Source organism: Passer domesticus, chromosome 1, assembly GCF_036417665.1.
Source record: "Passer domesticus isolate bPasDom1 chromosome 1, bPasDom1.hap1, whole genome shotgun sequence".
NCBI lineage: Eukaryota > Metazoa > Chordata > Aves > Passeriformes > Passeridae > Passer > Passer domesticus.
Window position 1 is genome coordinate 46,805,640 of NC_087474.1, and position 23,585 is coordinate 46,829,224.

At 38.2% G+C, this 23,585-nt stretch overlaps 1 protein-coding gene across 4 annotated transcripts in view; it reads right to left on the reverse strand.

The window, feature by feature from the left end:
* The window catches only part of ELMO1 (engulfment and cell motility 1), a 300,321-nt gene that overhangs the window by 181,575 nt on the left and 95,161 nt on the right, over window positions 1-23,585 (reverse strand). For all 4 annotated transcript variants that reach the window (XM_064418260.1, XM_064418282.1, XM_064418276.1 and 1 more), the window contains 6 exons: window positions 21,517-21,552; window positions 13,424-13,523; window positions 6,649-6,800; window positions 5,668-5,746; window positions 1,962-2,012; window positions 404-526 (listed from right to left, as the gene is read on the reverse strand). In XM_064418260.1, the coding sequence (XP_064274330.1) occupies window positions 404-526; window positions 1,962-2,012; window positions 5,668-5,746; window positions 6,649-6,800; window positions 13,424-13,523; window positions 21,517-21,552 (541 nt within the window). The remainder of the gene's footprint in view (window positions 1-403; window positions 527-1,961; window positions 2,013-5,667; window positions 5,747-6,648; window positions 6,801-13,423; window positions 13,524-21,516; window positions 21,553-23,585) is intronic.

Genomic DNA, 23,585 nt, shown 5'->3' on the forward strand with positions numbered 1-23,585 from the left:
GTTACACAGTTTAACTTCAACTCTAGCACACCAGGTAGTTTTATGCAAACATTTAATTTAGCTCTACAGAAGTACTTTTAGGAAGGACCATGCACCTGTAGTGCTTCAGAGAAGGGCACAAAGGAAACAAATGCTGGACAGCTGCTCAGAGTTTCTGCTCAGGAAGATAGAAAATTCTATTCGTGGAACTACATGCAAGGAGAATTGCCTGGCCATTTTGTACTTTTGCACAAGGAATGAAATATCTAGTGCATCTTCTTACAACCCAACTTCACAGACAGAGAGAATTAATGACTTATGTAAATGCTCCTAGCAAGTGGTTTTTTCCTCCAGGAAGAGCTTTAAGTAAATCAGTGAGAAGCTGCTGTCTTCCTGCTAAGACCAGATCATGCCAGATGCTTACTTGATCTTGTGGATCCATTTTTGTCATCATTCTGTCTTCCAGAAGATTAAAGGTAAGTACTTGCAGAACATATAGCTGGTGTGCCATTTCATTATTGATGGCTCTCTGTGCCCTGATAACATGCTGCAAAGAAAGAGAGACAGGCTTTGATGAATGATAAAATTGCAGTGTGTACAGTCAGGGGTTTCCATTCCTAAGTATGTGCTTGCTATGCAATAGTGTATCTAGACTTCAGAAATTTAAGAAAACAAACCCAAACAGCCAAAAAACACCCAATTACCAACACAAACCCACCTCCACCCGTGAAAATTAAACCAGGACTAGCACTACTGATACAGATACTGTTTAAAAGACTTAAGGAGATGGACTTTACACTAGATAGGGTATGTGCATATACTGAGAAGTTGCATTAAAAAAAACAGTGCTGAGAAGTCACTTCAAAGAAAAAATAATTCCATCCCAAGAGCTTTAGAGCTCTGTAATTTATTTATTTTTTTCCAAGAGATTATATTAAGAAAATATTTAAGAGAGTAGCTGTCTGAGCAGAAAATTATTCAGGCTTCAAACACAGCCAGAGAACACAGTGAATAGAATAGCAGGGCTCAACAGGGAGTCAGCATCACACCACAATCCTGCCCCTACTAGACAACTCCAATCTGTATGAGGAAGACTGCTTAGAAATACATTAGTTTATGATGTCCTATACGTGCAGGATTATCCCATTCAAAAAGCAAATTCAAAACTGATGGGCAATTTAAAAATCCCTGGTGTGCCAAAAACACCCAATAGGTTTACATGGGAAACAGACCCAGGCCTCTAAACATAGGACATAAGGAAAGTCTTCAAGTGGGAGCTGGATACATCAGCAGATGTTTTACAGTTCCAGAGAGTAAAAGAATCTGTCTGCCAAAAGGCACTGGAGCATTTTATGACAATAAATAAACAATAATTATCCTTATGATTGTTCCAAATTTTTAAAGAACTCAACCAGTGTAAAAACAGGCCATCTGAAATAAATTCTGGGGGTTTTATATGCATCAGTGAAATTATGATAGCAAATGAGAAAGTGTAAGAGGTTGTTTGTTGTTTGGTTCATTTTACTACTTTCACTACAGAGAAAGATTTTCCCTCATTCCACTGAAGATGCAATCTACTCAAACATCAAAGGCAAAATCCCTGATTTTCCATGATAGAAGATGCAGGTCTTAGATATTATATTCATTAACTATTTCATTAGCTTTAATTCATGCTTCTTGTGTGCAAGTCATGATGAATTGTGTCAATCAAGACAGAATACTCTAAAGAACCAAAAAACACAGGGTTATTTAATATTGTACTTTCATGAAGTAACCACAATTTCTGACTCAGAAAATAACCCTTCCAAAAATCAGTTTTGAACCTAGTCAACCACCATTCAAACCTTATCTTCTATATTACAAGGCTTCAAAACATATCAAAATACAAGGCAATTAAAATGTATTAAGACCTATGAACACCAAAAATGGAGTCATCTTTTCTCTCTCCTACTCAACAGTAACTTTGAAAACCATATACTTACAGTTAAGATGATGGAACGAAGCTGCTTTTGTGCCAAGATGTTTGCCATTTCCTGATTTTAATTAAGAAAAAAAAAAGAAAAAAATTTTAAAAATATCCAGAAGCATGTATTTTAATATCATAGCTAGAAAAACACACTGGCTTAAAAGGTCTTACATTTCTTCATTGTTACTTATAAATGAAAGGAAGCAGCATATCAGCATTAGGATTGTATTCATTATTTGGGATATCACAAAGTCAGAATACCATGAGAAAAGAGACCAAGATAGTTAAAAGCACATCACAAGCTGAGGGCTTTGGTGATCCAAAACCCATGGTGAAAGACTCCAGAAGAGACCTCTGTGGGTTCAAGAGAGTATTTACATGCTTGTTCAAGCACAACTTTCCCCCATAAACAATACAGAAGGAAGCATGGACTGGAAGCCCGCCAGGATTTTAAAACAAGATGTCAAATAAAATGCTTATTTACTTTGATATTTCAGCTGTTTTAAAATCAAATGCTCTAACTTCCATTCAAGAAATCAGCCTACAACTCAGTACTGTTTCATTATAACAAATTATAATTCTCCTCTGTATTTTAGTAGCAATGTTGATATTGTTCCACTCTTTTGTTTTAAATTGTGTCTGAAATCACTGTCGAGTTGAATATGATTTTCCTTTAACTCTTAAGCAGCTGATCCCAACTGTCCCTGCTGCAAACTGTCCTACAGTGCATAGGAGGGAGTATTTCACACTCACCAAGCATAAGAGTGTAATCACAACCATGCCTACAAGAGCATGTCCTATTTTTAAGTTCCATCAGCTTTTCCATCAACATAGAAATGTGTGTATGTGTATTTGTGTGCGTGTATGAGAGATATGCTTGCATATGCAGTGCATTCCTGCTGAACTTTGTGAGAGCTGAAGACTAATGTAGAATAAATACTAGTCACTTTTATATATAAAAAATCCCCTAGAAAACAGAAAAATGGAGACCGAACATTAAACATATGAAGGATAGATGACTAAAACACATCTGCAGAAACAGTGTAAATAAAGCAAATGTTAGGTGAGAACTCACTCAGAAAAAGAAAATAATTCTTATTGTGAGATGGGAGGCAGTCAGAGATGTTTTATTTACTCTTTTATTTGTACCAGGTAAAGGGTGCTGCAACAGAATATAGCAATGATGAAGAAGGAACAAGGGACCAAAGACAAGATAAACTCCGCTTCAGGTTTTAAGCCTTTTCTGCCTGCGCAGGATTCAATTGCACATAACAGCAAAGAAGCAAAGGAATGGATGATATAGATGGTTCCATCTCTTCCAGAAATGTGCAACTGAGCTGTAGGGGGAGTGCCAGGCACATGATATACTTCAATGTTGCTTGGAACAGACTGGCTGGATTTTTGTCAAACTAAGTACCCACTGCCAAAAGATTAACAGGTACAGAATATAAGATGGTACTTCTGCACACAATGCAGAGACAATAATAAAAAGGAAACTCTTCCAATTACTTTTTAGAAGATTATCAAATTGTTACTTCTTTTTTATAGCTATCATTTAAAAAGCTGTTATCGAGATACTGGGTTTTTTCTCACTGGGCTAAAACTGATTGAAGCAACAAGCATTCAAAAAACCAATTATTGCATCAAAATAAACTTTGTCTCCAAAAAGGCTATATTAGCAGCTAATAAGCTGCCTCTTCTAATATAAGTATGGTCCCAGCTGATGAGAACAAGAATTATCTGACCAAATTTGCCATCTCATTTCCCATAGCAACGTCTCTGCAAAAAATGCAGACAAGTGCGAAAGAAGTGTTTCAAACATTCACAGTATCATTTCAATGCTCAAACTCTCAGCTCTTTCTGAATAGACTTTTTTTATTTTCTTTTTTTATTAATAACCTAGGTTTCTCTAGATTATTTGGTCCTTGACAGGGGCAGAAGAAGCAAAGCAACCAGGGAGTCCTCATTAAAAAGAAAAATCCTGGACTTCTTGGGTTTTGCATTAGAGGAAAAAAAAGTGAAGGGAAAGAATTCAGACAGCAGTGCCAATTTAAATCCCTTCCTTAATTGCAGAGCAGCCATCCAAGTCATGCCTGGAAGTCGGCAGCAGAGAGGGTGCCAAAGTTCCCAGAGTCATATGAGTTTTGGTGCAGCTTCTCACTTCTAACTATATTAACTAGTGAGTGCTGAACATTAACTTCTGAGTGCCCATCATCAGATAATTGCATGAGACTTCATCACCTCTGTTCACTGTCTTAGAAAGACAGAGTTCAGTAAGTGCCATCTGTTAATGCTATTTGGAAGGCAATGGACACCTACCTTCTCTATTGTATGGTTTACTAATTAACCACAAGACAGACATAAAGAGAAACAGAACACATTCTGACTGCATATTCTCGGTTATTAAAGGCTGAGGAAAAATTTCTGCAAGTGTCAGAGCTATTATCCTTCAAAGCCAAAGCAGATCATTATCTCCTGATGATCATAAACTCCAAGACTAACAGTTTTGTGTCACAGCAGCAGGTACTACAGGTGAAGACTGTCTGGCTCACTGCCAGCCTCACTAGGTGGTTGCGCTGTTGGCAAGACACAGTTTTGCTTGCTGACAATACTAAAGTCTTATCTACATCTGGCACTGTTCCTCCACTTCAAATAGGATATGGCATACTTCTCACAGAAATACAGCAGCAACTATTCACAAATGCAAAAAAGCAAAATATTTGGGTTTCTTACAAGGATCTATTATAAATTTACGACAAAATTGAAAGAAAATTTTTTATTCTAATTTTTGATCATTAGGTGCATTCTTGCCTTATTCACAGAAGACTGTATTGGAGGAAGAAGGAAAAAAGAGAGGGATGAGGGGTGGAAGAGCCTTTTTTTCCTAACTAAACCATGGTTACACTTTTCCCTGTTTCCAATGTTAAAAATATTTTTAAGGACAAGAAACAAGACCCAATATCAACGAAACACTCCTGAAAAACCCTCATTAGGGCTTTGATGTTTGTTTAAACAGTGACCGGCATTTTAAAATGTAAACAAATCTAAGGAAAGTCCTTGTCAGAACTGATCAGCAACTCTCAGTGAACTTGTTCTGGACAGTAACAGTATGTCACCACAAGAATTATCATCACTGGTCCTGGTGACAGAAATGTTAAATAAATAAATGCCTAAATCTGTTTTGACACAGGCTAGTAACTTCATAAACATGGATAAAACTTCACTATTTCATAACACTTCACATTCCATCCCCATTTAACATCAAGTAGCAATCTTGAAATATTTCTTGATATCTGGCACTAAAATAGCACACTATAAAAGCCATGAAATGCTTACACGGCAAGATATTTTTGTTTTCAAAAGAAACAGATTTTTTAATAAAAAATCTGGGGGGGAAACATTCTACCAAAAAACAGCCTGGGTTTACAAGCTGTGCTGGCAAAGAGTTCAGTACAATAAATACTACAGTCAGCCACAGTCAATATGGTTCATATGAGGTCACAGGGAACTACAAAAGCATGGAAGAATGCCTAATCCCTCCTAATACTGGTGCAAGATGGGGGCAGTTCCACTAAAATGAATTATATCCCAGCACAAAAAAACCAGAACTAGTTTCAGTTTGAATTAAGTGCAGGAAAAGTGTAATGGGACAACTTCAGGTAGGAATACATAAAACACTTTTTGTCCTACAGATGCATAGGTATACAACCCCATCACCTTACCTGCCTCTTATCATCAGGTGCTTTAAGGAAGAGTGCATTTATTACTGCAATGGTGTACGTCTGGATTTCTTGGTCTGTCCTGTTTGGAACAATGTTGTAAACGTGAGAGAAGAACACAAATGCACACGAGCTGCAGAAACTGATTTTCGAGCTGCATTTCTGCAGGTATAAGTGGAGGAGCTGTTTGCGCTTCATGATGACCATGTAAATTAGGTAATCAAGGCTGGTCATGACCAGGCTTTCTCCATTATTGAGAGAGAGAGAGAGATGATGTCCCAAAAGGAGACTCAGAATTCAAAAAAAGGTGGAATGAACTACTCCTTGAACTGCCATTGACCCTCCACTGATCATAGCAAGAGTCTGATAACTGGTTTTCATCAGGTGCACAACAGCTGGAGATAGGAAGAGGAATCTTCCCTAAAGGCTTCTGGAAATGAAGCTGCTGGTATTAAAGCTTTTCAGGTGCATTGAAAATGTCCCAGGTGGGAGACAAGCATAACCATGCACAGTACATTACTCTATGCTGCAAGAGACAGCTTCCATCCATTTAAGCACTTCACATTACTATTTAAGAAAAAGCCCTTCCCTTTTCAAATATACATTCAATGAAAGTTGAGCAATTTTTGTCTTACACATTTCCCAGTCTGGCAAGCAAAACAACCCCATCTGTATGCTAATTAAGCATTTCATTACTACAGGGTGCTCTTCTCATCATTCCCCACTTCCAACTACATAGGTATCTTATAGAAAAACAAACAAAACAAAATCAAAAAAGCCCTAAAACCTAATGACCAGGCAATTCCAGAAAGATTGTTACCAGTTATGCAGTCACTTGCAGTGGATGTAGAAACCATAAAGGAGGTTGCTGAAATCATAAAGGAGGTTGCTGGTCTTTAGACTACTACTACAGTATAAAATGTTGTGCTATTTTTGTGGGGGAAAAAATATCCACCATATCAAGCGGCAGTCAAAGCCACTCACCCCTGCAGATGTGGGATTAGCTGCCCAATTGTGATCTCCTGTGCTACCTTCTGGTACAGGTCATGGCTGTTGAGCACCATGGATTCCAGGATTGCCAGCGACCGTTGCAAGATAGAGATGTCCGAGGCAAATTTGTTCACATAGCTTGCTATCTGCAAATACAATCATTCAGAGAATTTGCATCTCGTCATGAAAACAGGGAAAGGTAAGAAAGAAAACTGTCAGTTTGGTTCAGAAAGGCATTAGGATAAAAGGGAGTCTTGTCCACATGCCAGTTATCAGTGAATACCTGAAAATGATGAACCAGGCATAGCATATACTATCAAAGAACACAGTGGCACAGAGTCTACAGCTAGCACAAGTCACCAGAGGTTATTGTCAATATTCACATGACTGAAATACATTTATCATTACATTACAAACATGATAAATCAGCATTATAAATTTCAACAATTTTTTGTAGAAAACTTTAGAAAAAACAAGGAAACTAGTTCTCATTTTCTCCACAAAAATTTTTTACAGGCTAAAAATATCTAGGCTTAAGGCAAATGTTTCAAAAGAGAAACTTATAATCTAAGCTTTCTGGCAAAATAAAATCTAGAAAATCATGCCTTTTTCTTCTGCTTGGTGTTACCAATAATGCTGAAATCTCTTTCCAGGTTACCAATTAAAACTCTGTTGATGATCATGACAACTGGTTCCATAACGCTGGCTAGAGTCCAGCTTTTCATTAATAACCTTCCCTTTTACTGCAAGCTGCCACAAGCAAATGGCACGTTAATTAAAACCAAGTTTGACCTCTGCTATTTTGAAGTGTGGCAATGACAAGCTGCACACTCATCTGCAGAGTCAATATAGCTGTGCAGTAAGATGTGACAACACACATTCTCCCGCATGCTGCCCAGCCCATGTACCCACCTTCCCGGGAAGAAACCTGCCTTCTGCTGATGCAGAAAGCGAGAACTGCAGGGGTTTTCTTCAAATACACCAACACCAGCACAGTCAAAATGAAAGGCACCCAAGAAAACACAGACAGAAGCGTAGTGTGACCACAGTTACGTGCTCGCTACAGCCAAGGAACAGACTAGAGTGGCCCCGTCTCAAGTCTGATATGTTCCTTCCAGAAGATTTCACGCATCTCTTCAGTATTCCTGCTACAAGCCACTACTATAATCATAACTTCTGTTTCCAGTTCTGGATGCTTGCTGAGACCTAAGAATTGTTTCCCTATGGGAGGAAGAAAGGCCTGTCCTATGCTTGGAAAAGCTGTCCAGCTGCCTGTAAAGTCACATTGAAATGTTGACACATGGACAATGGTATTGTTTTGCACTTGTGACATCTTAAGTAGTACTGAAGGAGCAAAACACCAAACTTTGGCTGGAGACAAGAAAGAAAGAGGGATGGATTTTTCTTTTTCTAATCTATTCCAGCACTTTTGCTTTTTGCTGTTTGCTCTGCTACTTGCTTTGCATTACCACAGCAGGAACATCCTACACCAAGTGAAACTCAATTCAGAGAATATATATTTACTTTACTTTCTGTAAATAACTGAGCCATGAATGCATAGAAAACAGGAGGAGAGAGGCAACTCAATTTGCCTTTTTCTATTCTGGACTCTCAGTATCTTCTCCCAGCAAATCCTGAGCCAAATAATATTTACAATAGTACACAAATCACAGTGTGCATTTTAGATCAACAATCTGTGTGTCCAAAGCACTGTGCTACCCCACCTCTGTTAATGGTAATCCAGATGTGTTTTGATGCATTGCAGCCAGAGCTGTCAGATCTCCACAGGGCCCATGACAGGGGCAGTGCACGCACAGAGCAACTCTGCACTGCTCACACATTAAACGAAGTGCCCCTGGTTGCCTCAGTTTTCAGGCATCCATGGATTGCCTGTGCAGCAGGAAAACCGTGTGTCCAGACTGTGTCCCGAATTGCCAGATTTCTGTCACCTCTTTAGGAGCCCTGACATTTATGAATTATTCTTGGTGCAGCAGCTCCTTCGGGTGGCAGTTAATGCTTCACTGGGATATAACATTTTCATATCAGGGACCTGCAGAAATGTAACAGTAGAGATAACTGGAACCTTCGTCTAGGAAAGGCTGCCTTAGCCTCATTTATTCTCCTGACCTTGGACCATAACATCTTTTAATCATCAACACAGACACAAGGTATAAAGCCATCTTGTGTGTTTAAAAAGACATTTCACACTGAACATAGATGCAAAACATCTGCTGGGTAACTAACTTGCATGTCAAGCTGTGTGTATTCATAACCACCTTGCTGAAGCATGAAGTCTGGCCAGAAATAATAGGCTTGTCTCCCTTGAAAAATAAGTCATGCAGGTTCCAGGGAGAACAAAACTGCATTAAAATTAAATCCTATTCCCACACTTGAAGTTCTGGATGTGGGGAAAAAAAGAGGGCCTTCCTGAGAAGAGACAGCAATCAACAGGAGTTCAAATTTGTGTTATTTGCTGGTTTTTGTTTATTAAGCATCACGCACAGAGAGGGTTTTCAACATCCAAAAATAATGATGCATTCATTTATCAAAAATTCAGATTATTAAAATAATGCAAGCTCAGCAAAACACTACATCTTTTTCAGACAGAAGCACCTTGATTGCTTTGCACTTCCACATGAAAACCTGTCACATGGATGTGTCTCATTAAGGATACCATTATTTCTTCAGCAAAATACCCGTAACCTTAAAATCTGCATATATAGCCACATACAAAAGAACAGTCTGGGTGCTTAATTTCCTTTCAATTTCAAGAGAAATTAGGAATCAGACAGTGAATTTACATATTCATGCTCCTTTGAAATAGGATCTAAATATGTAAACAGAGTAGGCGAAAAACCTATAGCAAATTGAACTATATGAGTTCTCCTCCTAGTTCAGCCTCACTTAAGGCAAAAGAGAGAATTCAAAAGTTAAACAAAAAGTTGTTATATAGTACTACTACTACTTATTATTATTACTATTGAAAAGCACCAGAAAAAGAACACAGGGGAAAAAACAGTGAGAGAAACAGATCTGATTTTCATTATGCATGTTCATTAGTTATTTGCCTGCACTATCCTGTTGTCAGAAACATACTGAAAATTCTGTCCAAGTTGTGGTCTCTGTTAAGATTTAGTGCATAGCAAAATTTTAAACGGTGCATATAATTTTAAAGTAAGGAACTAGAGCTGCACTTGACTACAGAAAAAACAACTGACAGTTGTGACATACAGAAATATTTCTCTGGCTGCCACCCTGTTTTCTGCACAATATATTTTAGAAGGTAGAGTAAACAATTTGTCAACACTAAGACTCTGCATCATACACTTACGAAACAGCAATTACATAAGTAATTTTTAAAGCCTTAAAAAAATATCTTAAACAATACTACAGACTTTATTATTCCTCTTGTAGGAACTAAACATGGAAGTACCAAATTTGTGTAGCACATTTTTGTCATGGTTTAGGAATGGTATTTCCCTGTTTAGTGCTCCCACTGAGCACCCCAAAGAATGCACCACTTGCTCACTCCCCCTGTGCTACCTGTGGCAGGCCTGAGGAGAATTGGAGGCACTGAAGGTAAACATCATGGGTCTAGATAAGAACAATTTACTGGAAACAGCAATACTATCAATAACAGAGGGCACAAGAGAGATGAACAATTCACACGCAAATGCTTACAACGTGGAAATCAGGAATACCTGAACCACTGCCACGCTACACCCACCCAGAAGGAACCCCTTCCCCTGTCCCCAGTAAATGATGTGAGGTGATATAGAATAACCTCTGGGTCCTAGCCATGCCCATTCTTGGATACTGCAAAAATTAACCCTGTCCTGGCCAGAACCAGGACAATTTTGATAACCAATCATTGTGACTTTTTCTAAGAACTTGGAAAAGTCCAAACTTGCCAAATCCTTTAGGCAGCTATGGAATCTGGAAATGAGCTATATATCATCATAAACAAGAACAATGTCTTGAGAGAACTTTGTATATCGTAAGGAAGCTTTTCCAATGATGCTATTTTCCCTTAAAATAAGGAACAAAGTACTCCTTGAAAGCAACAATCTTACCTGCTGCACTTGGAATAGCAGTCTTTAGGTACCCAAAGGATGGGAGAGACTCTGCAACCAACACCAAGCACTTATTCATTAGAAGCAGTCAGGGGTTCCCCTTGGGGTGTCCTTCAGCTTCTATATCTTTAAGTTTAAAAACTACTCCAGAAAAAAATTAGCTCAACCCCATTCAAATTTAGTTTTATTTAACATGAAGAACAGTTTCAAAAGGCAGAAGCACTTGATTGCAAGTTTCCCTTCAGCAGAAACTTATCAACTCCCTTATCCATCCTGTTAGTCACTTGAGCAAGCCCATCAAGGACCTCAAGTGGCCTGTCAAAAGCCAACATCAGAGAAGCTAGTGAGGATGAAGTTGTAGATTGCTGCCACAGAGATGAGGCATGGTCCAAAGGGGCTCTGCTAGGTTTGTCTCATGCCCACACTGCACCACTGAGGGCTCTGCCTTTTTGGCTTCCAACTGCATGCAGATCAGAACACTCCTGAGCCTTTTTCCTCAACCTCTGTCATTCTCTGTCCCTCTGTTTCTCTTCTCTCTGTGATCTAATGAGAAGTTTGAACAGAGAGAAATGAGAGAGATGAGAAACCTTGCCTCAGCAAGAGAAGAAGAAAACCTCTGTTTCCCAGAGATGGATTAAGATAACTTTTGCTCTCATGCAACAGCTCATCCTTAAAACAGCACCCCATAAGCTGACATGGCCCATGAAAGCAGCTGTGGGAAAGCTGTAAAGCATGGGAGGGACTTTCACACTGCAAACAGATTTTCCTTTCCCAGGTGGCTGATTCGCTGTGACATTGAAGCCACAAGAGAACTGTTTCTTGTGGAGAAGTCTCCACAGCAAAGCAAGAGAGACTCCTCTCCCTAAGAGAACTGAAGGAAGACTATTCTAGAGGTGTTAAATGGCTGAAAATGCCTGGTTTAGTCTCTTTATGTTGTCAGCCGGAAGGAAAAGAGCGTGTGAGTGGAAGAGTATTCTGAAGGTTGTATTCTGATTCTCATTATTCTTTCTTTTAGTTCTGCTATAAAGTTTTCTTTATACTCTTTAAAGTATTGATCCTGCTTTGCTCTTCTCCTAATTCTTATCTCATAGCAGAAAATGAGTAAATAATTCTAGTAGGTGCAGTGGGGTTTGGCCAGCATTAGACCCACCACACTCTCCTATCATTCTCCTTGGTCCCTTTCTTGCTCAACAGCTTCACTTCCAGTTTTACTTGCCAGTTTTGGTTTATATAGGTACTTTGTGAAAATGCTTTTGGTTGTTTTGTTTTTGTTGTGTGTTTTTTTGGTTTTTTTTTAGGTTTTTTTTAATTGGGTCATTATCCAGGGAAACCTATAGAAATGCCTGACAGAAGAGATGAGCCATTAACAAGGGGAACACAACAATTTCTTCTATTGTTACAATAAAATCCACAGGGCAAAAGTTGGACAAAGACATTTGTTTTGAGTCAATAACAAAGTAAATACTCTAAACTAACTTTAGCAAGTTTCTTCATGTGCTCCGTAATAGGCTCCCCTAGAAAATAAAGTATTCTGGACTTTGTGTCTCCTGCACTCAGTTAAAAGCAGTTGTAGAATTTTCTTTGCCATTAGAAGGTAACAACACTGTCATCACAACCTTCCTTGACTATGACATTGGAAAAGAAATTTAGAAAACAGACAAAACTCAGATCAGTTACACTATTTTTTTTTCTTTTGACCAAAACTGAGGTTTAGTATCTAAAGTATCTAATGCTTTTTTCATAGTTGATCCTTCTTTCACTTTTGGCAACAAAAGTAAATTTCTGCTTTCCTTTGATGGTAGCAGTTTTCTAACAAAATTTAAAGCCCTTGCTCTGACACACTCCGCTAAAATGAAGGTTTCTTTGCCACAGGTTATAGTCATTTAATTACTCTTCTGATATTATTTTAGTGAAGTTACTGATATCTTTTGAACCTGTTCAAATACACTTTAAGTTATGATAAACTCAATCAGGTTTGAAAATTCCTTGTAAAGAAGAATTATGTGGTTTTGGGGTTTTTCTTCCCCAGTAAATGAATCAGTAACAATAACTTTTTCTGAAGTCTTGTATATCTCTGTACCTAAAGGGTACTACCATGTTTATGCTGCTTTTGTGCATCTCTGACATGTAAGTAAAGAAGGATATGTTGCAAATCGTGAACAGATCTGTTTCAAAACCACATACCTCAACTGCAAGATTCAGAGGTGCAAAGTTCAGCTTGATTAACTCAGATATCACCCTAATTTCAAATTGGAAACTAACTCATTTCTCTTCTTCCAATGCCCCAGAGGAAACATTTCAGTGCTGCAGGTTTTTTTTTCCTAGAAATATGGCATTACTCATTTTACTTTACATTACACCAAAATACCAATTTTTTTGCTTTAACTGTATTTTATCTGCACAGGGAGGTCACAATATAATTGAATAAGCAATTTCTCATGTAACCAGCCTAATACTGTGTTGATCTCAACTCACTCCAACTGATTTCCACAGAAGTTGAACCAGATTCTGCACTACAAACATTTATATTTTGAAACAGCACTTTAATCTTATTTTCATGCACCTTTTTTGACCAATGACCTCAATAATGTACCTGGGAAAAAAACAAAGGAGGGAAAAAAGAAACAAACCCAAATCACAACTCACCTGAAATATTTAAACTGATATAGAACAGATAGCATTGATTACAAATTTACCTTTTTAATGAATGCCACAGAGAATGTATCCCACGATACAATCCCATGATCCATCAGCTCAACAAATGCAGTCAGTGTAAAGGACAACATATCTCCAAAGCTGCAAGAGACAGGAGTCATGACAACATTTACCAGTAATGCAGCAGGGCAACGACCGAGGGAATAAAGCAGCAGGAAGCTTTCAGAAAGGCAGGAAAATGAAGCCAATTATGGACTAAGAGGTAGCAGAAGAGCAAGAAAGGCCGTGCTACAGGTAGTCTCCAAAACAATTTAGCATGGATAACAAGAATAGTCTACTGGAGGAAAGCAGTTGTAAGAGAAGTAACCCCTAAGAGAACACTGCATGCAATGCTAAAAAAAATAAAATAAAAAAAAATCAGTCAGTCCAAATTAAACTCCTCTCATAAATTCAGAGATTCAGATCTAAGAGAAGAAAGAAGTGTACTTCTTCCTTAGCACTTATGAAATCCTCCTAAGTGAAGGCCATCAATTGAAGGTCATATTTTGGTACCTCTGTATCAAGCAAATGGGTGGGAAGTGAGAGCATTGTTTATTCCTTCTCTTTCAACGAAGCAAATATATTTTTTAAATGCACCCTTGATTGCTTTCTTTAAACCTGGAGATGCATCTCTTTTACTCTATGAGCAACCAAATTGCAAAGCATGCAGTTCAAATTATTTAGGTTTTGCTGGCCACTACCCTGCATTTTACTCCTGTAAATTTGAAATTCAACACATCTTTGTATGAACTCAAAATAAATTCAAAACTAGTTTAAGCTCATTTAAACTGACTAGATGCACGAGAACTTTTCATATTAAACTACAACTTTTAATGATTAGCTTCCTTTCTATACATAGTCATGGCACCAAACAGTCAGCAGCTACAAGGATTTCAGTGAAGCCCTTCCATGAACTACTCAGTACAAACAGCAGTGCAGAGATCCTGAAAGGGTATTAGCTTTCAGGGCATGTCAAACTGCCTGAAAGGTACTGTGCTGTTAAAAAGCAAAATTAGACAATCAAACAGCATGAATAGTCCCAGTGATTTTAATACAGCAGCTTACACCTAACAAAAAGATAGAATAAAAAAAAAATCATCTGTCAGATTGGAACTGCAAAACTTAGCATGTTGAAAACCTGAGTCCAATAGCACAGCCATAGTTAATCAATGTAATTAATTGGTGTTCCTTGATCTGTTGTTTATCCTACTGTCCTGCATGAACCCAACACAAAAAAGTGAACATCCAACATCCACTCAGATGGAAGACATTTACAGCAGTACAGAGAAATAAGGCAGCCAAATGCCTCAGCTCCAATGCAGCAACTCCAGTAGCAGGATTTGGTTTAATTTTGGCCATTTAGGGATATCTGATGGCAAGATGCAGCCTTTAATGGCCTCTTCACTTAAGAAAGGACATTTTGCCAGAACTCCTGAGATTTCCTCCACCAAAAATACCCCTGCCATTCCTGACATTTTGTGAGTAAAACCCAAAAAATACCTCAACACCTTTCCCTTCAGTAAATACAAGTATGCACAGAGGCTCTGATTACTTATGACAAAATGAAAAACCTACACCAAAGAGCAAACAAGAAAAATAATGTCTCTAAAAATCCACTATAACTTGGCAGGGAATACTTTCTTCAGCAAACAAATGGTCTAGAAGTTCTGGGTTTGGTTTCGGGGAGCAGATGATGCTCTTTTGCCTTTTTTTTTTGTTGTCATAGTTGGTTTGTTTGTTTGGGGTGTCTTTAATATTGCATATCATTTAAGAACCACATTAGATTTAAAATGTCATCATTAGCATTCCAAATAACCAAGGATTTCATATTAAGATGACAATAAGGCTCTGAAGGAAATTTAATCAGCTCTGGTTCTGTCACATTCCCCAGTTAATTCCTTTTGCATAATATAGTTATTTATGAACCCACAAATAAAACAGCAACCCTAGGAAAGGCTTTCTTCTAAAAGCTTGCAGCATGCATCTTCATGACAGAATACTTTTACGAATACAAGAAATATTAATATTATAAGTATTAATATTATTATTATTAATTAAAACTAAATAAGTTTCAAGGCCATATAGGTTGAAAAGTAGATAAAAATCTCCCAGGGTTAAACTAAGCACATACATACAACTGGCAGAGATAAATTTTCTCATCTCTTGTTTTAAAATTTAGTCAGTTAACCTGCATTTAGTATATGAATGCTGTTCAATAAACAAATTGTACATGAAAACTAATCCCCATCAACAAAAAGTAAAGTTTAGAGGGCTTACTTAAACTGCATTAAACTTGTGCATGGATATTCATCTTCAGAACAGTAGTGGCTGGAATGTAAAGGGATCAAACTAACCTGGATTCACCAGTCTCATTAAGTCTTTTAATCAAAATTATTGATCAATCCTACCAGATTAATACTGATTAATCCATGCTCCTCACAGCTCTGGGGAATAAACTGGGCTAATGGAGCTGACAATTCTGGTTTGAATGTATAAACCGAGTTTTAGTAGATCTGACAGTGATACAACCATTTGGGATCTAGAAGGTGAAAGCACTTTTCAACTTAAAATGTTCAGACACCCCATCAGATGTCACTCCAGTGACTGCTTCAAATAATTAATGACTGAAGAAGTGCAACACTGGGACTAATCAAGCAGCAAGAAATACTTCAGCTCTATTATTATGCAGCACACACATACACACTATGTCTCTCTAAAATATCTGGCTATACACATGCACCTGCCACGCACCTATACACCAAGTGCCACTGCAAAAGTCAAAAGCCAGGCTTAAGGGATAAGCATTAGGAGTAGCACAGCTGAAGATGAAAGCAATCTGCAGGGTAACTAGGGCAAGATAAGGATTAAAGCATCTGCAGGGGGAGAGGAAGGGTGTTGATTCATTGTTAAGTGGTTAAACACAAGCGGATAGGTAGAAATAGACTTTCAAGTAATTAGTTTCAAAACACACACACACAGACACAGTCACACTATTAAGAGCAGCAGAGAGAGGCTAGAAATTTCAAGGCAATTAAAGCTGGTTTATAAAATTAGCAATCTTTAAAAAAAATGGTAAGAGCTGTTTAACTCAAGGCATCTGTAAGGGTTTTGATCATACAGAAAGTCCAAAAAATAATGGGCCTTTTTCTTCATAAAATCTTTTTAGAATAATCCATAGCACAAATCACAACAGTTCTGTAACTATCAAACCCTAGCTGCTCTGGCTAAATTACTTAATAGTTTGAGGACAATTCCTAATGAAGATGCTTTTTAATGCAGCAAGAGGGGAAAAATTATCAGAAAGATGCACTGTGTAATTGCAATTTCATATCTCATTAACACTGACATCTTAATAACCTTTGCTCTCAGACAAGCTACTTCTAACAAGCCCTTCTGAATACTGCTCTGGCTCTTGGATGCCTTTCATTGGGACAACTGATGAAATTTCACTGTTCTTTGCTGACTCCTCTCTTCTAACCCCCATCGTGAGAGCTGGACATGAAGCATCTCCTCACTACAGCAGGTCCTGGCCAGGCAGCAGAAAGCTGAGGTTTGCAATGCCATCAGCTGTCCCAGCATGAGCCATTCCAGTGGATGGCCATGCTCTAACACAGTCTGTGGGTCCTCAAACTCTCTGACAAACCTGTCTGAGGATTAATGCAACAGCTGATTTCTACATCTCTAGGCTTTAGAGAAATACCAGGTCAGACCTGTTAATTTAAATTCCTAAGAATTCTCTGTATTCTGACCTTAGGAAACTGTGAAGGAAAAAAATCAAACCCAAACCATTCCATACATTTTGATACTACTTTTTATTTCCTGAAAATAAAAATGACAGGAATGTACCTGTGATCCTGATTACCACACCTCTCACATGCCTTCTAGTATCATTTCTACAGGCTGAACCATCTTTTTATCCCGTGTGCTTATTTTGAAAGATGCCTAGAGCAAGTTGGATTACTTTTCAAATAAATTAATGGCAGTTTAGCACCCAAATCCCCTAGATGTTTTTAAAAAAGAAATTTAAAAATTTAAATCCATGCTTCACATATATAACAAAGTGAACATTTTATCGCTGTTATGGAGGGGAAAATACTTGGCTGCTCAAATGATTATGTAAATCAAAATAATTAAGTCAGACTCAACTGTCATTAGGTAACAAACAAAGGAATACAAGCTTTTACCAAGCTCATGTTTTATATTAAAAATACCTTTGTGTAGTGAAATCTGGAAATTAATTGTCGCTTCTCTGTTGCAACCAGAAACAGAGCCACTAGCCCACTGGGACCAGAAGCCAAAGAATGCACACCTTTACACAAACCACTTTACCATTTTCATGGGCGAAACAGAACCAAATCTGAGCTCTAATTTTGCAAGGGAAATCAGCAAAGAAACAATTTAATTGGGCAGGAGGTAACAGGAGAGTAGCAGCCTACTACTAAATGCAGGAGTGGTTAACTAAGTCCCTTATCTGGGCTCACAGCCTAATACTTGGCAGCTGAAAGGCCTGACATCACTGAGGTCAACATCAAAGAGTAAGAACAGCTTTTTAAATTGGAGCTGTCAAGGATAAATGGCCATGAATAAATTTAAACAGGGGAACAGAATATATCTAATCATCAGAGGACAAGAGCTCTGGAAAAGCCATGGGGACCAGAATCTAACTAAGTCTAAAACGAAGACTGATGATGTAGCAGGATGCTTTGCCAGCACAGTGTGAACTTTATATTGCTATGGCTCCTCTTCACTGCTTCTACACTGCTCTGTTTCTTCAAGCAACCTTTCCAAGAGTAAAACTAAGCCACTGCCGAATCAAAGCAGGAGCAATTCACACCTGCTTGGTACTTAGTACAGATGAAAATGATGGGACAATCTGTGTAGTAGCTGCCCCTATTTTTCTAATGATTACAGAAAATGCACTTAACTGCTACACAGCAATTGACACAGATTTTTTCTTTTTCATTGTGCTGGCTAAGCACTACTGAAATATTTCTTTGTGGTACAGTTTCACTGCATCATTAAAAGAGGTCAGCCTTACTGATTTCAAATCCCTTGCATTCCAAGAACAAGAAACAGCTTTGTAACCCTAGTATCAGGGTTTCACTATATCTGAAAATTAATTTTCATTAAAGAAAAACAAGGTGTGAATTTTAAACATAACTGTAAATATTCTTGAATAAATCCAACTGTAGATACTCTTACTCTGGAGTATAACTAAATCCACTTAAAGGTACATTAAGCATGGGAAACTAGCCCAGAGGAACTATTACACGTTGAAGATGTGATTAGAATTACCTTTTTTTCCTTATTCCCCCATTTTTTAAATTCCTGCTTTTGTTCATTTCACAGCAATTTCCTCAAACTGACTACTTTTCCTAAAAGCCCAGGCATCACTATGCTGGAAAAATACCACTCTCCAATCAGTTTGGTTTGACTACAATTTAGCACAGCAATGCAGAAGTCAATTAATAGAGCTGTTTCATGTGGTTTTAAAAAATGTATTATGTCAACCTGTACATCCAAAGTAACTTGTTTGTTTAAATTAGCATTTGGTTCCTTTAAGTATCTTTAGTTGAGAAGACAGGAAGTGGATGCTGAGAAGTATTATAGTTTAGTTCATGATATCAAGCTCTGTGGGGTTTTTTATCGTTCTCATTTCACTAGATCTTTTCCCACTAATACATGAGGGGAAAATAGTCAGGATGTTGGATAACTACACTCATAGAACATCACTGAACTGTAAACTGTAAACACTTTACCTTCAAAACATATGACCAAGCCAGCTTCCAGAACTATTGGTTTCACTTCTTCAACAATGGCTCTAGTATTTTTTTCAGTACAAGTCCCAAATTCAATAATTTGTGTTACTTAATTTTATTATCTCACATACTACTGCTGGAAATCAAAATATTAATATATTGAGGCACTCAAAATATTAATATCTGAGTACCTCCATGTAAACTGAACTTTCTATTGGCAGGATTTGAGTCCCAAAGTTAGAATAAACTTTAGTCACAGACATGTTATTTACTACTGTATTCATGATGTGATACATCTACATTGACCAATAAGGATCCTCTTAATAAGGATCAAGTGGGTAAAACCTTGTTCACATGAGTAAACAAAGCTAAATTGTCCTCAGTCGGATCAGGCCCAAAACCAGGGTGCAATGCAACTGTAAGTCAGTATTTCAGTATTGTCCTGAGGACAAACTTAATCCATAGAAGGCTACAGTGTAACAGAATTTGGAAATAGAGAAGTGCTGAAAGACTATTCTTCCACAAAGAACTATTTTCACAGCAGAGAGGAAATGCTATCTAAAAGGACTTTTTAGGGTTGGAAGGTACTTCTGAAAATCATCTGGTCCAACCTGCCAAGGCAGGGTCACTCAGGAACACATCCAGGTGGGGTTGGAATGTCTCCACAGGGGGAGATTCCATTAACCCCCTGGGCAGCTGTTCAGTGCTCTGCTGCCCTCAATGTAAAGAAGTTCTTCATCGTGTTGAAGTGAACTTCTTGTGTTTTAGCTCACAGCCACTGCCTCTTGTCCCGTTGCTGGGAACCATGGGAAAATGGCACCATCCTCTTGGCACCTGCCTTTGAGATGTTTATCTGCATTAACAAGACCCCCTTCTCAGTCTTCTCCACACTAAACAGGCCCAGCTCCTGCAGTCTCTCCTCTTAAGAGAAATGTTCCAGAGCCCTAATTATCTTTGCAGCCTTCCAGTGGGCCTGTCCCAGGAGCTCCATGCCTTTCTGGTACTGAGGAAGCCAGAGCTGGACACAGCAGTGCAGATGTGGCTTCACTAGAGCAGAGTAGAGGGGGAGGACCACCTCCCTCCACCTGCTGGCCTCAATCTTATCAGGATATCATTGGCCCTCCTGGCCCCAAGGGCACTGCCAGCTCATGGCCAAGTTGTCATGCTCCAGGACTCCCAGATCCTTCTCTCCGGAGCTGCTCTCTACTTGGTCAGTCCCCAACATGTACTGGTGGTTGGGGTTATTCCTCCCCAGGTGCAGGACCATGCACTTCACTTACTTGAACCTCATTAGATTTCTCTCTACCCAATTGTCTAGCCTTTCACAGTTCTGCTGAATAGCAGCAGAGCCTTCAGGTCATGCTGCCAAGAATTCCATAAGCCTCATGGCACTTTAACAATTTTCCCCTTAATCTAAACTTTTATATTATGAAACAAGTTACTTTGTATTAGGTTAAGAAACTGAACTTAGCAGAAGGATTTAAATTTCCTGCCAGATTTATTCTTACTGTATCATTTATTTATTAGGTAATAATTTAAAAATAAATGTTTCAGAACTTGGTTTACAGCAGATTTGTGAAAGTATGATTTAGCACAGGTTTGGATGGGGAGCTGCATTTCCTGCATGATCAATCACATCAAGCTCTCAGAATGACAGACATGCTTAATTGATTATGCTCTTGCTTCCTTGGATTTTAGCTATACTTGACATGTCAAATTTGCAAGCCAGTCAAGATATTACAACATCTCTTGGGATTCAAATTTATCAAAACCTGTACTTAAATCTGAGCAAACAGAAGCTTTCTGTTCAAAATAATCAGGGAAACAGGCAGGAAAATTCTGATATGAGCCCATTTACTATTTTACAGTTTCCCTTTATACAGCTATCTACAACAACTAGCATCACCTGGGACTAGCAAGTAATAGGAATTCAAACTGGGACAATGACCTTATTTTTCATCTCACTAACACTGACCATTAAAATTACCAACTATCAATCACATAAGCCAATGAAATTCAAGAGGCGAATTGGGAAAGGTGGGGAATTTTTTTTTTTTCCAAAATTAGAAAATAAAACAAATCAAAAGCTTTACCTCAGTAATAGTAAAAGCCCCTGCTGAATTTACAGAAATAAAGCACTCATTCCATAGGCAAAGCAAAAAAAGGCTTCATCAGAAAATTTTAACAGGCATCAAAGAGCATAAAACAGAGAAGATTGAAGACTTGCTGATGCATATGCACAGTTGTATTTACATATAAAGATTAGCGCAAGGGCCTGAATCGGTCATGCAAAAGTAGAGGTAGTATGCAAGGTGATGATCTAATCAAGTTCTTACCAGGGCTTCATTATCTTCTGCAATTTCTGATATCGTCTGCAAAATTAAAACTTGCAGGTGAGGAAAAGCACTTCAAAACATCTGTACTCTATTTACTACATACAACCCCCCATACTGGAGCCATAAAATTCACAGACATGCATATAATAAGAGGCAGTAAATTGCTAACAATTTGCTGTGAACAGAATCAGTTCAGTAACTGTAATGAGCACTCCAAATCAATTTCAAATATTTGTTCAGAATATTTGTGTTAACTTCTGTTAGGAAAAAAAACCCATATCTAGACATTCTAATTTAGTAAAACATTTATGTAAAAAGCCTTTGATACAAAACAATAAAGGTTGATGATACAAAACAATAAAGGTTTACACCTTAAGCATCTTCTGTACTGTTTCAACAATATGTAACCCATTGCCTGGAGAACTCTTTTATTTACTTGTGGTCCCCACCACTAATAGTGATGTCAGAGTCATCAGCATTGTTGAAAGTTGTGTAGCTAGGATGGTAAGTAGTAAAAATGGCACCAAAGATAGATACCCTCTTTTTGAAACACCACTTAAACATATAAAAATAACAGAGCTAGAAAGAAATAAACTCAATTCTTCTCTTACTTAACCATTTCTTCTGCCTTCTAAATCTATTTCACAGTTTTATTTCAGAGGCTTGACTGCAGTTCCACATTTGGCAGACTAGTGTTAAAAAGGACAAAGAGGAGGTTCCTCTTTCCTTTCTGCACCTTCTTCCCTGGTCTTCCCTTTTGCACTTTCCCTCACAGCAAGCTGCACAGCAGTGTCATTCAGCTCAGAAGAGCTCTAGGACTACAAGCTCTCCAATCACTGATTCAATTCTCTAATTCTGTCCTAGAATGCAGCTACAGTTTTGGGGCTTTTATCACTTTTGGCAAAGCGGTAATTCCTCCCACCTTTTCAAGAGGAACCAGTCTCAAGGAGGGCAGCTTTTGGGCTGGCTTGTGTGAATGTCAGTGGAGAAACCACAGGAACAGTGGTTTGAAGTCCTCTGCCAGCTGTGAGCTGCAATACTCATGCCTGAAGATAGTGCTGGCACAGTTTACCATGAATCCAAACACAAACTGGGCTACAGCCTAACTCAAATCAGAGAAGTGACAAGATTTTCTCCTCGGATTTCATGCCCTTGGTTCTTTTATACTACAACATCTGAGTAGCCAGTAATAATGAGTAAACAAAAAACATCCTGATGATCAGACAGCCTTAACAAGTGGGGGAAAATACCCTCAACATGCTTTTATGAGCAGTAACATTCAAAACAGTTTCCATAGTAGAAGATCCAAGCTTCACCAGAATGTCACTCCTGTGCTTCTGCAAATTAAGTGCTTCCATGCTGTGGCAGATTCTGCTAAACCACAAGAACAATTGCCACAACAAATGGGTTTTGTCATCTCCCAAATGTGCATGGATCCTTGCAACTTTCTGAGGCATGTCAGCCAAACTTCATAGCACTCTTCCCAGGCTAGTTTTTAAAATAGCTGCTTTCTTCCAGGTGCTGACTTCGGCTAAGCAGCAAACAAAATTGAAATTAGGGCTGTGTTTTTCTGATAGAGAAACAAGTGTGGTGTTTGCAAACTGGTAGCACTTCAAAGGACAGACTCTGTTTTGCCAGGGATTTCTCACAACAGGCTCTAATCAGGACATTTTCTCCATGACCGAGACAGGGATTACAGAACATCTGAATCCTAAAACAAAACATTTAGACAGCAACTCTCTTGGCATTTACAGAACTCTTATCCATCCTGAGTTAATCAGCAATCAGTTAACCTGAGGTCAAAAAGTGTGCAAAGTAAAAGAAAATATAAATTTACAACAATATGTAGAAATAATTGAATTATATAAGACACTTCTGGTGAAGCAATACAAAGAAAAAAATTTTTACTTTGGAGGAAAGATAGCCACTGTATTAAATCAAACAATTTCCACTGATTTTTCTTGCTTTGGTGTGACTACAGCAGCAATCAATCTAGGACATCAAATGTTGCAGTAACACATGATTATAGATTGACTTTCACCACTGAAGATGTGGATGGAGGCTGTTCT